Source organism: Haliotis cracherodii, unplaced genomic scaffold, assembly GCF_022045235.1.
Source record: "Haliotis cracherodii isolate W230 unplaced genomic scaffold, xgHalCrac1.p SCAF_25, whole genome shotgun sequence".
NCBI lineage: Eukaryota > Metazoa > Mollusca > Gastropoda > Lepetellida > Haliotidae > Haliotis > Haliotis cracherodii.
The window spans coordinates 10,062,373-10,080,230 of record NW_027266281.1 but is presented as its reverse complement, the minus strand read 5'-3'; the positions used below and the strand labels follow the sequence as shown (position 1 = coordinate 10,080,230).

General features: G+C 40.7%; 1 protein-coding gene across 1 annotated transcript in view; it reads left to right on the top strand.

Moving 5' to 3' along the window:
• The window catches only part of LOC139472771 (uncharacterized), a 97,264-nt gene extending 83,387 nt beyond the window's left edge, over positions 1-13,877 (top strand). Inside the window, exon 5 of the mRNA XM_071255238.1 lies at positions 11,581-13,877. Coding sequence (XP_071111339.1) covers positions 11,633-13,222 — 1,590 coding nt within the window. The 5' untranslated portion in view covers positions 11,581-11,632 and the 3' untranslated portion in view covers positions 13,223-13,877. The remainder of the gene's footprint in view (positions 1-11,580) is intronic.
• Positions 13,878-17,858: the final 3,981 nt, after the last annotated feature.

The window sequence follows — 17,858 nt, the reverse complement described above, 5'->3', positions numbered from 1 at the left end:
CACTCTGGAGTTTGTCTTGGTCAAACATCGATAATGGTGGTCAACGAGCACTCAGATTGGCGTCTAGATCGTTAAGATCGGGCTGCAGAACTGGTCACATGGTTCATACATTCAATTGACGCAAATACCCCATTCTCGCTTATGATGGCAACTTGAAAATCGTTTCTGAGAATGAACGTGTCATTGATGTAAAGACTTCTTTCCCTGACAAAGTGACCTGTTGCTCATAATATCGATCACTGGTTGTTCAGGATGGAATATTTGTCATCGAAAAACCCAAACTCACTATTCATTTGATCAAAAATATAATTACTTATACTTAGGTATTTTACTAACATGATTGACGCCGGGTAACCTTTTTTTGGAGTTACCATTCGTTCGTCACGCTTAAAGTTTGATTCCCAACTGATTACAGTCTATGAAGCATGCTGTCACCCTGTGATATTTCTAGAAGAACGCTACAATCGCCACAAAACCAAACTCACCCACTCACAAACGAACAAGCCAGAACGCATTGCCAAAGGGTTATCAGCGAGAAGACAATTTCCTTGTACGAAGACTGATTCGTTTATCAATTGCAACATCAGTTTTGGCATTTACAATTCATTTCCTGGCAAATCAACATTGACATTTAGTGGCTCTTAAGCGGCGAGATCACTGTGTTTATTACATCTAAATCAGGCGGGCTTGCCACTTGTTAAACACTGGGATACCCCATGGCTGCCCCGAGTATTGATTGTCGCTTTGTGCGTGTAAATCCAGGCCAATTGACAGTTCTTCCCGATGGTAATCTAAGTTACGAGCAGAAACAAAGTATTTCGTTCAGTTGGTTGTTATAATGCGCTTGATTTGAGAGAGAGAGAGAGAGAGAGAGAGAGAGTTTAACGCTGCGCTCAGCAATATTCCAGCAAAATGGCGGCGGCAGTAGTGAGTGTATACGGGACAGATTCTTCAACGATTTTTTGTGGCCAGATATTTCGACCCAGATGAGTGAGGTGAGTTAAACGTAGTGCTGTAGGTTTGTGCTGGACAACCTCGGTAATCCAGGCATCTGGTTCATAACCTAATCCAGCCATCTGGCGTACTGACCTCACTTTCCAGCCAACTGGCGTACTGACCTCGTTAATCCAGCCATCTGGTTCATAACCTAATCCAGCCAACTGGTTCATAACCTCACTAATCCAGCCAACTGGCGTTCTGACCTCGTTAATCAAGCCATCTGGTATACAAGGGAGAAAGATCACGCTATACGGTTTACACATAAACGGAGCTAATTTCCTTCAAACCGACCAGAAATCGTTAAATCTTAAACAGAAGCATTGTGTCTCGACACTGTTCTTGTCTCCCCATCTCAAACAGTAGGGCAGTATCTTTTCCGTTTTATGAAAAGCAGGACATGCATGTCCCAATTGACATCCTTTAAAAACACATTTTCAAATATTGAACCAAGAGTCGTCATTGTGTGAATGTCAAGATTTCAATTTAGCTTGGCATGTTTGCAATGAAAGCCTCGAATTAAAGTGTCCACTCGCTCGCAATGTTGTTTTCCTATAACAAGTGCATTCATCTCATGTAATTGCCTCACGATGCGAACAATGGCTTCATCCAGCGTAATCTGCCCCAGCACTATTGGAACCTTGCCCCCTCACAATATCAACACTGTAATACCAGATAACGTAAATAACAGCCACCGTTAAGAGCCAATAATGGGCTGTACTCTCCCGGTAAGCTTATAACAGCGTGCAATCGGGTGTCAGCCATAGAGGTTGCTTAATTCGGCATAACGTGTCAACACGTGGTCCACTGTCCACCCACGGTCACTTGATGGTGATAATGATTGAATCACACTGGCAACTTTATTGGTCAAGTGATGGGGATAGGATGAGATGCTCCTTGGTCGTGGTCAGTTGGTGACCAGATCGGACTAGCTGTTGGAGTCCCTAAATTTGACTTGTTAAGAGGACTGACGTGTGTCTTGATGCTTCGACCGACCTGGATATTTATGCTTCTTGATCGTGGTCTGTGATTGTATTTAACACATTGTGTCTGGTGCAAGAAGGCTTGGGATGAGAGGTTCTGTGCCAAGTGTTTCCGTCCACTGGAATGCCTGCTGATACTCAAAGCTCTTATTCTTATCTATTCTGGACCAAGACGGTATGTACAATGTACGAGCATCCTTTACATTGCTGTGAGAGAAACGTAGTGTTGCTGCTGTCACGGGCGACAGTGTATGTTATCACAAAATCTAGACACTGACGTATATACGTCTTTGATCTAGATGACCAAATGTGTATCACTGTATTATAGTGATTCATACACACATGCCCATGATATAGTCGGAATCGTACACTGTTTTTGGCAAATATTTCTTACGATTATGGAAAGAAATAGCCTTGCCTGACAATGGTATAAGGATCTATACTGAAACGTCCTTTACAGTAAATTAAGAAGTTGTTATCCATAAATTGTGTCTACTTTGCCATCGTGGAAAGGGTTTGTCTATTTCATTTAATATATTTTTTTTCTCAAGTGAGGTGTAAATGATAAAGTAGACACAATTTATGGATAACAACTTCTTGTCTTGCTTGACAACGGTATAAGGATCTATACCGAAACGTCGCCTTTACAGTAATTAAAGAAGTTGTTATCTATAAATTGAGTCTACTTTGTCATCCGTCAACTTCTACGCAATGCCTGTCAAACAATTCGAGGTGTAATTGATGTTGTGATACAACATACTTCGATAAAAGGGATGTTCTTTAACCAACCGAAGTTAGAAATTGGTATTATAAAAAAATTATGAACTTTGTTTATACCCGAATGTCATTTCATAATATGGCCCAGTCGTCTAAGGCGCCGCGAATCGCTGTGGAGTTGCTTCCCTTGGGCATGCCTTAAACTTATGATTGTCGGTTCGAATCCCGGTTCGCCCCGATTATGTTTCTAGGTTTGTCAGCATCATACCCGTGCTCGTTGGTTTCACCGAAGTGGTTAACGTCTTAGACCTGCATCACTTCGGACTTTCCTCCCACATTAAGCTGACACGCCGTGATATAACTGGAATACTGTTAAAAGCGGCGTTAAACCAAACCAAAGACGTATATACGTCCGTGACCAAACTCACTCCCTCATTTCATAAGATATTGACCATCAAAAAAATATTAAATTTATAGATTGGCTTTCGAGCAGGCGTTCAGACTTGAACCAGAACTTAAATTTACAATTGGTATGCTGACTGTCAAAGGAACGTTACTGTATTGTCAAATTAGCCCGTATCTAATACCTTGGGGTGGAGAGAGCACTCATGAACCCTAAGACCTTTACCTAACCCTAAGCCTTTTAACTAACAAAATCCCTAACAGGGTTTCAGAGAAACCCACGTGGAGCCACCACAGGGTCAGTAGGGGGCGTTATGACGGAGACAAAGCTTCACGATGTGCACAAAAGTTAGGAGTGTGGTAAATTAACGCTGGGTTGTGGGAACGCGATGAGGCGAACACTATCCCCCTTCTACCGAGAGGCATCACCGGTGTGCTGGCAGGGGGTGGCGGACAATAACTACACCTGTTGATGACTGATTGGATTTTGATAGAAGTACCCTCAGTGTCTCTTCACACAGAGATCGTGGTTCGAATCCCGTAATACTGGTTTGAAGAACCGTGAATGACCCTGTTTGATGGCAATTTTTATTCTGTCGACCATTCTTTGAATGGTCTTCGTGGTTTCTTCTCAAACCAGTGATGTTGTAAGTGACCTTGAAACAGCGGCCTAACTCTAAGATGTCAGATTCATTAAGAGCAACGACGGGGTGATGGCCTTTGTTCAAGTCTCCCAGAGAATGGGAATATTGCGTTCTGGCAAAAACTTTAGTCCCTTTTGCATCTTTTAGAAAGGCTTACCATGATGGAAACTACGTGATTAATATTTGATCAAAGGGACCGGCGTATGGAGGAGACGGTTCGAGACGTTTTACTACCAATAAAAGATTAGCGCTTAAGCTTTAAATGACAGAACAAGCAGTTGGTAAGTCTCCAAAATTATCACACCGCTGTGTTGACAAGAGTCTCATATTACTTCAAATGCAAGCCTCATTTGACAAGGAAAAAAATCGCTAAGCTATTCTGCTCCTTCTTGATCTCTAGGTCATATTCTTTGTTCCTCTCGCCACTGGTAATCTTATTGGCTACGGTTATACGCCAAGCTCCTAGTCGATGTGTGATTCGGCTGTTGGGTGGAGCTAGAACGTTGTCACTAAATACTTAAATTATCCTTCTTTGAGATCTGATTCTGACACATTCCGCCTAATTACCCACAAAGAAGTGTCACTCACAAGACCGGGGGGAAATTACAAAAAGGGTCGCTTTTTATTGGAGTGGTCGAAAGGTTAATGGTGGCTTAATCACAGTTTGTTCATTATTCGTGGTCAGTGACTGATGGTTCTTCTACATGGAGTTGCCAGTTGTTGGGTTGTCACAGAGTAAGTCGGACGAAGGTGGGTGATATACTATCATGGTTATGCTTATTGTTATCATCATTATTATCACTTTCATCTTCATCATCATCATCATCATCATCATCATTATTATTATTATTATTATTATAATTATTATTATTATTCTCATGTACAGATTAAAATAAGTAAATGCAGCAAAAAGGGTTTGGGTGATCCTAGCATAGTCAGGCTGGTTAGGTTCATCATCAGCTCAGGGCCCTTGTCCCCTCTACACGCAGCCCAGACAGCGAATGGGACTTCTCCTAGGAAGCGCTGCCTAGTCAAACCCACCCAGAACTTTTCGGAGAATGTGAAGACTCCCCAACACTGCAGCCTTCTGCATTACCCAGATTGTCAGAAGGGCTGTATTCCTGGTAGCAAACCCGGGTACTCTCCCAATGTCAGTCAACAGATTGGGAGGTACCAAACCTAAGGCACCGAGAACAATGGGGAATTGGACAACTTGGCACTTGGGATGCAAGCTTGACATTTCGAAACCGAGATCCGTATATTTGTCGTTGATTTTACCTGAATCTTGTCAATCAGATTGGTGTCAAAAGGGACAGAAAATTCAATGACATAAACGATTTCATTGGATTTATCAAAAAGGACAAATTATTATTATTAGTAGTAGCAGCAGCAGCAGCAGTAGCAGCAGCAGTAGTAGTAGTAGTGAGTGAGATAGTATGGTTTTACGCCGCTTTTACGATATTGCAATATTCCAGCAATATCACGGCGGGGGACACCAGAAATGGGCTTCACACATTGTACCCATGTCGGGAATCGAACCCGGGTATTCGGCGTGACGAGCGAACGGTTTAACCACTAGGCTACCCGACCGCCCCAGTAGTAGTAGTAGTAGTAGTAGTAGTAGTAGTAGTAGTATCAGTATTATTATTTTTGTTATTGTTATTATTATAATTATTATAACTAAAGAAACGGGGTCCATTATCATGCTGTATATGAACCATCACATATAGCCAGATGCTCAAATGAACTCAAATAAACTCAAATGCACTCACATGCATGGGTATACACTGCTGCATTCATGCAGTCTGGTTGAGCACCCTCAATAATGAACTGCACCTATAGATGCTATTCATCCGCTTTCAACATCCCGACCTCGTGGGTACATCCATCCACATCATGCACTGTCTATGTCCCCGAATGCGGAACGCAGTACAACACACGTATGTGCTAGCTCACCTGGTGTGAATTAAGTGCATTCCGCAACCGTGAGCTCACCATATCGTGATCATGCCCCTTATAAACATAATTAGTGTTCAACTATGAATCCCATCGTTAAATAATTCAGCATCATACACCAAGTATCCCAAGCCAATCGCCAGGCTTCTCATTTCAGATACATATTTAAGTCAACCGATAAATGAATAATTTGTTCATAGTCTCAAGACAAAGTACAAATACCCCGACATGGCCTTTATCAGCAATTATTTTTTAAACGGTATCGCGCGAAGCCAGTTCCTGATAAATGTCAGTCAGCGTACAGGTTAAGCTGCTTGTGAACACGACACCTCACTTTATTAAGGAGCTTAAATTCCTTTTCATCATGTATGAACTTAGAACGAACGTAGTCTGTTTTAAATGTTAAACTATTAAGTTTCCGCGTGTATCGTTTTTATTGCCTGGGTCACTGTAAGATGTGACATTTTAAATTGTGGATTTTCTTCCAATATTTTCCACAAGAGATATACAAGGGACAAGGGACGAAATAACGGAGTGAGTGAGTGAGTGAGTTGGGTTTAACGCCTCTTTTAACAGTATTACAGTTATATCACGACGTGTCAGCCCAATGTGGGAGGAAAGCCCGAAGTGATGCAGGTCTCAGACGTTTACCACTTCGGTGAAACCCACGAGCACGGGTATTGTGCTGACAAACCTAGAAACATAATCGGGGTGAACCGGGATTCGAACCGACAATCATAGGTTTCTGGCGTGTCCAGGGGACGCAACTCTCCACAGAGAATCGCGGCGCCTTAGACGACTGGGCCACCCGTGTCCCAAAAAATAACGGAACACAGATTACGACTGAGGTTGTATAAGTACAGACGTTCCTCTATTTCTTTCGATGAGTATATTATGTGATGGCGTTATGAAATCCAGTAATATTTGATCGATACGTTTCAAACCGTCAAAGACACGCCAACATTTGTAAACCTTAATCCTGACAGTGGTTTAAATTATAGTACAAGGGCAATGGGAAGTATACATCGGGGTTTGATGGTGGCTAAAAAGGAGACAAACGAGAAATGGTTACTAGTATTCAATGGTGATGTACTTGAATCTGGTGCTTTGGATCATAAAATGTAATGTTTCGGCAACTGGTAACTTTTTTAAAAAGCTTGGAAGTTTTGGGTCAAATCTAATTTTAAAGTGTTTCCTACCTATGTTATTTGATATTTCAGTAGCAGTTGAACAAACTGACTACTTATGCCCATATGACTTGAAAGAGGCCACTCTCTGTTTGAACAAACAATACCTCTTCTGATATTGTATTGTCAAATTTATCAAAGTCTTGTAACGTGTTTAATTTGCACATGGCCATGGTTTATTGTAATTGAATTCAGAACAGATGTCTCAATGTGAACATGTTGACTATTTCAAGACAACGATCCTGTATTCAGGCACGTATTGATTGCAGTCTTTGTTAGTGATAAAACAAGACACCAGACAATATGTGACATTGATCGACACCATGCTACAGGTGGTGTATATATCAAGATTAATGTACACCATGCCGGTGTTCTTGCAAGAAAGATACTGTTTAGTTATCATGAGATTTAAAAAAATCATCAAATACAAATACGGCTTTTGAAATACAATAAACTTAATTCTTCAGATATTTCAGATGAATAATGTGGCACATGACAAAAAGCAATCTTACTCGTGGTGTCTGGATTCGTTTAAATACACATTCCGATTTTCAACATCTGAGCATTTGATAATTCAAATATATGGATTTTTTTGACGAAACGAAATAACGTGACTCGACATCTAAATGAGGACTAGCGCTATTTACATACGCAATACGCGTGGTCTCTAGTCGGCGTTGAGAGGGCATAACTGGGTTCTGTCTGTTATGTTTTGTGTTGACATAAACAAACCCTTCTATTATACAACCTTATATCTCTGAGTCTGTCTACTGGGAGTCTGGAATGTGTTTGCAGAGCAATAACGTGTGTCTATGTTCCATTAATACGGCTAGATCAAACATTTATTTCAAGATTTTCGTTTACCGTTAGATTGAGAACATATGTACGTCAACACCATCCCGTCTATTATGACAAATGTATTCAGTTTTGAGATGGAATTTCAAAGCGCTAAGAAATGTGGATGTGTACATTTCCGTCCATGTGTGAATGGTTTGCAGTTGAAATGCTTGATGATGTGTTGCGTGAGGTTCACCTGATTCTTCTCGGCACTCGGATTAACTCGGGTCCACTCGGATTCTTCCGCCATGAATATGATCTAGTGGTTTTATTGGGTATGATATTTTGCATAAATCGTCTTACATACAACGTAGGTATCTGCGCGTTTTTTTGTTTCATTTTAAAACAATTCTGATTAAAGGTAGCCATTGATCGATATCCAAAGGCTAGAAGATCTGAGGTAACACGTGGCCAAAGGAAGTCACAGTGGAATTGATTTTCTGTAAGGACACCAGTTTTATTACTGCCGGTTAGGATATATTTTATTAAACCCCGAGACGCGAAAAATATTGTAAGCCTCGTTTTGGGATAAGCAGCGCTTAGAATGAGCCGTCGATGGTTATCTTTAATATTGCGACAGGGATGTAACATTATGAGCGAGAGATTAAAAGTTCAAATGAACATGCATCACTTTTGATTAACCCACGGATATAATCGGTCAACGAATGATAAGAACGCAGCGAAACCTGGCCTTGGGTCACAGGGCCTAAATAGCGTGTAAAAAGTGATTCAGAATTGCGTACGCCATTTGCACGTGTTTGATACATCAGTGACTAAAGAATTTCAGGATGCAATTCCCTATTTATTTATTTCACAATAATGTTCCCGTGTTGTTGTTTTTGTGAACAATTGACTTGCCTTTGCATGTGTTTGTGACGGACGCCACCGGCATGGCATGACACGCTCACCTTTTCGCGAACACCTGGTATCATCACTAATTGATAGTGATTCATAAACATATACTCATGATAAAGTCGGAATTGTATAATAGACTCTGCATTTAGAGCTTTTTTATGATCTTGGAAAGGGTTTTGTCACATTAATTTACAAACGCTGTATGCTAGAATCCATACCGACTGAGGTGTATTTGGCAAGGGAGTCTTCTTCTCCAGTGCTTGTTTTCTTGTTTGATTTGGAAATTGCCATACACAAGATTAGGGCGAGATAAGTGGATTTGTAAGTGCGGGGGTGGTTGATATCAAACACATCCTCTTTATTTATTCAGTGGAGAAAAATGGGAAAAAATACCTTTGAAATTAGATTAAAAGAACGAGTGCTTATCGCTGAACCTTGTTTGTACAGGAACACGTTTTCTCTCGAGTATTGATATGTATTTTCCTTGCGTTTGATCTGTACCTACAACGATTATACTTGTGCAGAACGTGAGGCAAAAAATAGCTCAACGGAAAGATCTAGTGACACATTTTCTCAAGTCAGAAAACAGTAACCATTTTCATAAACAGTATATGTTCTTATGGATATATCAAGTCTTAAATGACGTCACAAATGAAGAACTGCGTCCAACTGAACCAGATGTCAAATTCCCAAACAATCATGTTTTGCACTGTGTTATGCCTGTCAGATATCATTGTGTGCAAGTATTTAAATGTTTGTTTTAAATATTTGATAAGGCACAAAACGGGTTATTGGAATGTCCTTTTTTGCGATACTGCGATAGATAAGGCAATGCATTATGCATGACAGATTCACATTGTGAACATAGTTTCCCAAACGAGCTCATATGAATATGAATATTTGATTAGTCGTTCGTCATTTTTCTGCCTGAAAGGTTAGTCATGATATCGCTAGCAGGGAAATTATTTCATTTTCAAAAGTCTTAGAAAACAGAAGGTTGCTGGTTCCATAGGACGATCTTGGGGACGTATGTATTCTGTCGATGCAACATGGCAATTCAATGTTGAAGGAATATGGATTTGTACGTCAGGTAATACCACGCGTTGTGTCAGTATCCGGAGTATTGATCTCATACACTATGGGTTTTCTTTCAGCTCTGTTATAACGATTTATAAGGTATCATGGCACGACCTTTCTCTCTGTGTATCAGATGTTGCTATTTCAGTTTTAACAACTCTCTTCGAGCATATCATTTGCTGCGATTCACTGTCACTAAAACATTTTTGTATGATTACTGAAAGGGACATTATGCTTTTGTAAACTCCACTCTGTACCTCTTGTATTATATGTCATGGCTGAGTGTTAATAATTAAATCCATTGTTGCTTTGGGTCGGTGTATTAGATAAACGTTAATGGGGTATTTTTCGAATTCGAGTAGTTAAGTACGGTAGTGGCAAACAACGAATGATTCTGTAAATGGCCATCCCTGTTCTAGTTGTGGCATCAGATGACACAATCACATCTTTTGTGTTCCCGTATTCAACACGCTTTTAACATTTGGATATACCCTATCGGTGATACATCTCGGCTTACAAATCTATACAACATTAATCTGAAATGGACGACGTAAACCCCAGTCACTCAAACATCCAGTTTCCTGATGCTATAGAAAGAAACGGATGAAGAGAAGCCCACCTATTGATATGAGATGACACTGATATAAAGCGACAAGGGTTGTTCCTACATACGATGGACATTAGCGTTAATAACGACGGAGAGAAAAGCATACCCTGCCATGTCCACTCATGTCGGTCGTGTGGCCTGTCAAGGTGCAAGGTTAGATAAGTACCCGCATCACGCAGATGCTTGTTTTGTGAAGATGACATTTATTGTTGGTTTATGAACTAGTGTCGGATACGGAGGATGTTTCTCTGACACGCCCTATACTTTCACGTATTTTGGGACTTCTATGCACGTGTACAGCATTGGAGTAAAACCGGCTTAATCATTTTTTATCACGCGATATCACCGGGAAGATTATTGTTTTCGGATGCATGCAAAATATATTACAATATTTCAGAATATGTTTTAGAATGGTTGAAAGGCGACATTGATGTGTTTTTTTTAAATTATTATTATTTTAGTTTAATTATTATTATTATTATTATTGTATGTATCAATGCTGTATGAATTTACAACGTCAACTACGTGAACCGTAACATCATTACTGCCATATGCACTATCGAATGCTATAATAAAACGTTATAACGAACTGTGGACATTACACTCAAATAGCACAAACATAGTACTCGAATAGTGATGGCATGAAGCCCTGCAAGCTATTAATTTCCTCTCGTGATTAAACCCTCCAATAATCAGTTAAAACATACCTCGTGTCTCCAAACGTCCGACAAAACAAAGTATCAATGGCATGTAATGTTCTATACCAAACTATGTTGATCATACGTTTAGAACTATTGATACCCTACTAGCTGTCACTCAACAGCTGCCGAGATAAATTACAGCAGTAGTTTTTGTTGGCGGACAGGACATTACTGCATTATCTTGTTTTGTTTGGGGTCACGTGTCTGTTTATTACGGAAATCGACAATCTGCCCAGTTTGCCCAAGTGTGACCAAGACTTTTATATCCGGACGACGGTCAGCTTATTTGTCAGACAAACCTTCCCATTGTTAAAGGATGCTCACTAGGCGTGTCATATGAACCTGGTGATAAAAACGAGCTTCCCAAGACACTCTTAGTCTCTCACAGTCGGAGAGTTTCACTCTGTAGGGTTGGTAGGTATTCAGACCGTCCGTGTTAACCTCTGTAAGTTCAGTGCCCTTGTATTCTGAATGTAGGTTAGAATTTTGTGTTTCTTTGTGAGCTGAAGTTAAAAAAGTCTTGAGTCATTTTCCAAAAAATAATTTTCTTGGTCTTCTGTGTATTTTCGTCACATTTATTACTTATGAAATCACTAATTTCTCTTTTTATGTTTTCAGATTGCGGATCAGGAGTGCATGGTCTAAATCAGCTTGATACCAACCCATCAACATGTTTCGCTGGTTGAAGGACCGAAAGAAGCAGAAGAAGAACCCTAAACAGGGGGACGTGAGTGACGACTACGGTTTCCAGGCAGGCGCCAGAGACAACGACGATAAGGTCTACCACATCTACGAGGAGATCCCGGACCTGCCGAGCTGTGTGTCACAACCTGGGGCATCCAACAGTGAACTTTCCTCAAATGTCCGAGAAACATCGTTTTCGGATCCTAACACTTCCTTTGACCAGTCTACAGCTTCGGTGTTTAGTGCTGAGACTCTAAGGAAGTATATCATCGGATCCCAGGACAAGGGGACGGAGAATCCCCCGAAGAAAGATGGGCCGTACATGGTTGTACCTCTTCTGAATTCGACGGAAGAGGAGAAACCGCCACTTCCTCCACCCAATGAGAAGAAGACCGAGTTCACATGTGCGTTGGTTGGACGAAGGAACTCGAGTCTCTCACGAAGTACTGAGAGCGGTGTTGAGGTGTCTTACGACTCATCGGAATCTCTTGAAGAGGACTCCCATTGTCTTGAAGATGTTGCTGTGCAGGACTTGCTTGGGGAACGTCTCGTCTCAAAGTCTCGTGTGCGTACGCATGCGCGTGAGGCTTCCCTTGACACCAGCGACACCGGCTACGAGTACGACATGAGTACTTCCAGTGAAAGCGATCAGGCAAACTATGAGTACTATTTGAACAAAATTGAAGAGAATCTCATCCACAAGTGCAAAATCCGAGAGATTATTCAGCAATGTGTTCCAGAGGAAGGAGAGTCGGATCATGAATCTTTGACCACGGTGTCCAGCCTCTCCTGTTGTTCATCAACACGGACATGCCGAGTAGGTGGACATCGGTCAACAGACATCGAGTCAGACGAAGGCACCTTGGCTGACCACTCCGAATCCGAAAATAGCAGTGGATATTATGAGACCTTCAATGGCCCAAAAGATAAACTTTCTCCACGGTGTGCATTTTTGCCCTCGGGTTCAAGACCTTTAAAATATGACTCCAAAATGTGCCCAAGGGAACATTCCCATGACTCTCATAGACAACAATATATCAAGAACAAAAAGAGGACTGTGCCCAAAAAGTGCAAGCATCGAAGTGCTGATGCCCTAGGGTTGTGTATTCCCAGTGCATCCTCGGGAAATTCTTGCAAACACAGGAGTATTGACGCTTTGAGTTTGTGTAGTTCTCAAAAAAGTGCATTTAAAAAGGTGAACCGACCAGATCAGTTTTTTGGATCAAAGATGCAATCCCGAAACAGTAGTGTCGGAAGGTTGCATGGAACAACTCCAAGAGACAATGAGCCAGCAATTAAACTGGACTTATACGAGCCTCTTGCTGACTCCTCCCTGTATGATATGGACTACGGTACATCTAGGAGTGTGTGTTCAGTGGACTCTGAAGGACGGGAGGTATACTCCCCTCCACCCAGTGTCAAAGACTTCTCCTCCAGGAATACTGGTCTGCCATCCAGAGGCTCTTTACAACGGCCAATGGCTTCTACAAATGTATATAGATCTCAAGGCAGTCAGAACCGACTTCTGTCTGACCTAATCATCATGAACTATGACAGACAGTTATTTATTCATTAACGTGTTGACTTGGATACTGTGTGTGATACGACCGAGTTACCAGACCATCTCAACTGGGACGATCAACTCGCACACAATCAACATTCAATCACCAGTGTCCATTCAGCGGTAGGAGCTTTTGTTGAAGAGCATTGGTATACTTAAACAGACTCGTAGGACATAAGTGCCTTATCATGAATGAAATATTCATGGCGTGTAATTATATACACATACGTTCAATAAGCTGTGAATGCTTACCGAACCTGTTTTGATGAAGTTCCGACTGAAAGAGTATATAGTGCTTTATTCCTTCTGTTCCGTGTTCGTTGGGTACGCCTATTTCATCCCTTGAGGTCGTTTACCGATGTGAATCCTGTTGAAATGGGCAAATCTCCAACGATCTTTCTACTAACCTAATGGCATTATCCGATCTTTTACCAGACATAATTTGAATACCATGTCAATTTACTATGATCCTTTTGACTCTGGAGCTTCTCATCTTGGTGACTGCTATGAAAAGATCTAATCTTAATATGACGACAGGGTCTGTAAACATGTTTGTATAAGGTCAACAAACATCTCATGATCAAATAGTGCCATTGATGTGGCGCCTTTATGAAGTGTTATTGAATGTATTTATGCCATGCCATGTTTTGATGGGTTTTCACCTCATGACAATCACAATAAAGAACATGAATATAAGTACTGAGTATTGTCATTGATACACCCAGACAGTTGTGTGGCGTGCTAAGAGTACAGCATCCACCGCTTCATAAGAATAGATCGACCTTCGGGAAAATACTGCTTCTTAGATTACACAACATACCATATAATGTGAATAGTGTGACGGCTGCTTCAAGTGAAATCCATTTGATGTGAATAGTTAAGACTGTTTCAAGTATAGCATAATCCATTTGATGTGAACAGTTCGACTGCTGCTATAAAATACAATCCATAAAATGTGAATACTAGTTAGACTGATTAAATACGTATTTGATGTGAATAGGTCGACTGCTCTTTAAAGTACAATACAATCCATTGTATGTGAATAGTGTGACGGCTGCTTCAGTCCATTTGATGTGAATAGTTAAGGCTGTTTCAAGTATAGCATAACCCATTTCTGCTGCTCTAAACTACAATCTATACACTGTGAATACTGGTAAGACTGATTCAATACGTACATCTAATTGATGTGAATAGATCGACTGTTGTTTAGAGTACAATACAATCCATTGTATATTGAACAGTTTGCATGCCGCTTGAAGGACAGGACAACATAATTTGTTATTATTAGTTGACTACCAGTTCACATGAATAGTTTAACGACCACTTGGTTTGTTTGTTTGTTTGTTGTTTAACGCCACATTCAGCAATATTCCAGCTATGTGACGGCGGTCTGTAAATCATCGAATCCGGACCAGACAATCCAGTGATGGACATCATGAGCATCGATCCACGTAATTGGGATACGATGACATGCATCAACCAAGTCAGCGAGCCTGACCACCCGATCCCGTCAGTCGCCACTTCGACAAGGATACTCGCCTTTTAAGGCAAGCATGGGTTGCTGAAGACCTATTCTACCCCGGATCTTCACGGGTCTTGCCATTTAGTAAAACACGAGCAGGAGCAGGATGCCTATAATAGGTTACTGGCACGAAAATGTGGGACGAAAATGTGCAAGCAAATGGCTAGTCTTAGACAGCTGAACACTAGTAACCCCATCTAAGTGCGTTTAAACATCCTAGTTTGTTATTACATGTTTGAAGTTTATTTTTTTCATACCCAGCATACCAGGAATGAGAAACACGAACACATCAAGCACAGACACAATCAGAGGATCTCGCTTCAGGAAAGTTTATTTAACCCCTTGTCTTAATATGATCAAAGAGGTTTCACAACACAGATGATTTGTTTGGTGGTAAAAAATACGTTACCCATTTTTCACATTGTTCATTGAACCGGGTCATCCTCCGGTTCACAGCGGCGAAATAACATACCGGTGCATCTTCAAACAAACCACTGCTTGCAGTGGGCTTTCCTGGGCCACGATCTACAAAGGGTTCTAAACTATACGGCTGTCGAAGGGAGATGTTAATGTATTGGAGTACGATCGTTTTAGCGCTAAGATCGCTTTGTGGATATGCTAGTAACTACGAACCATGTACATATATGAAGTCGGTTCATTTTAAAATACTGTAAACTACGGTTATAACGAACTCAAAGGGACCTCTAATTTTAGTTTGTTATAACCGTAGTTCGTTATAAGCATATATACAGCATATATGTAACACATTGCCGGGGCTAACAAGTTAGTTCGTTATATCGGTCAGTTCGTTATAAGCGTGTTCGTTATAAAACCGTAGTTTACTATAAAGTAAACTACGGTTATAACAAACTCGGAGGGACCTAATTTTTTTAGTTCGTTATAACTGTAGTTCGTTATAAGCATATATACAGCATAACAATAGCAAATAGTGGGGAGAAAAAAGTAAGTTCGTTATATCTGTCAGTTCGTTATAAGCGTGTTCGTTATAAACGTAGTTTACAGTAGCTCTAATGCAATCCTGTTATTGCGGACCCCGTTAATATGGACCCCCTGGAATATATAGATTGTATTATCTGGCATGTATAGATCGTGCTCTTTGGGATATATACATCGTATTCATTGATATGTAGATCTATTCTCTGGCATACATATCGTATTTTCTTGCATACACATATCGTACAGGTTGGCATATATAGGTCGTACTCTTTGGGATATAGAGATCGTACACGTTCGGATATATGGATCGTACTCGTTGGCATACATACATCGTACTCGTTAGGGTATGTAGATCGTACTCGTTTGGATATATAGATCCTACCAGTTGGGATATATAGATCGTACTCGTTGACATATATAGATCGTACTCGCTGGGATATATAGATCGTACTCGTTGGCATACATACATCGTACTCGTTGGGATATGAAGATCGTACTCGTTGGCATACATACATTGAACTCGTTAGTATACATAGATCGTACTCGCTGGCATACATACATACATCGTACTCGTTAGGATATATAGATCGTACTCGTTGGCATACATACATCGTACTCGTTGGGATATGTAGATCGTACTCGTTAGGATATATAGATCCTACCAGTTGGGATATATAGATCGTACTCGTTGAGATATATAGATCGTACTCGCTGGGACATATAGATCGTAATAGTTGGCATACATACATCGTACTCGTTGGGATATGAAGATCGTACTCGTTGGCTTATATAGATCGTACTCATTAGGATATATAGATCGTACTCGCTGGCATACATACATCGTACTCGTTAGGATATATAGATCGTACTCGTTGGCATACATACATCGTACTCGTTGGGATATATAGATCGTACTCGTTGGCTTATATAGATCGTACTCGTTAGGATATATAGATCGTACTCGTTGGCATACATACATCGTACTCGTTGGGATATGAAGATCGTACTCGTTGGCATACATACATCGTACTCGTTAGGATATATAGATCGTACTCGCTGGCATGCATACATACATCGTACTCGTTAGGATATATAGATCGTACTCGCTGGCATACATACATCGTACTCGTTGGGATATGAAGATCGTACTCGTTGGCATACATACATCGTACTCGTTGGGATATATAGATCGTACTCGTTGGAATACATACATCGTACTCGTTTGGATATGTAGATCGTACTCGCTGACATACATACATCGTACTCGTTGGGATATATAGATCGTACTCGCTGGCATACATACATCGTACTCATTAGGATATGTAGATCGTACTCGTTGGTTTATATAGATCGTACTCGTTAGGATATATAGATCGTACTCGCTGGCATACATACATCGTACTCGTTGGGATATGTAGATCGTACTCGTTGGCTTATATAGATCGTACTCGTAAGGATATATAGATTGACTCCCTGGCATACATACATCTTACTCGTTAGGATATATAGATCGTACTCGCTGGCATATATAGATTGTACTTGTTGGCATATATAGATCGTACTCGTTCGCATATATAGATCGTACTCACTGGCATATGAGGGCTGGTCAAAAGGTTCTAGAACAAGTAACGTTCACCTATCGGCCATAACAAAGTGAACTAGTCAATGTAGCACATTGTTTGGGTAGTTCATTGCAAGTGTATTTGGTCTGTTGATGCCGTTTGAATATTAGTGACAGCCAGTTGAACGTGATAAGGGTCCAAATGGACACAGAAATGGAAAAGAACGAGCACCGATCAGTCATCAAGTTATTGACTTAAGAGAAAAGTACTCCCCAAGAAATTGATGACCGCTTTTCATAAGTGTGAGGGGATAAGTGCATTCGTTATTCCCCTTGACCCCAGGGCTGGACGTCCCTCAACTTTCATCAATGAAGATTCAATCAAGGAGATAGAAAAACTTATACTGTCAGATGGACGTATTACCATTGCTGAACTTGAAGAGTACACAGACCTAAGCCATGGATCCACTGAAACTATTATTCATCAACATTTACAAATGAATAATATATCTGCTCGTCGGGTGCCAAAGATTCTACATTCAGATCTTAGGGAAAAAGGCAACTGACATTGGAGAGAAACGTTAGAGCCACGTACTTGAGGAGGATTTCGT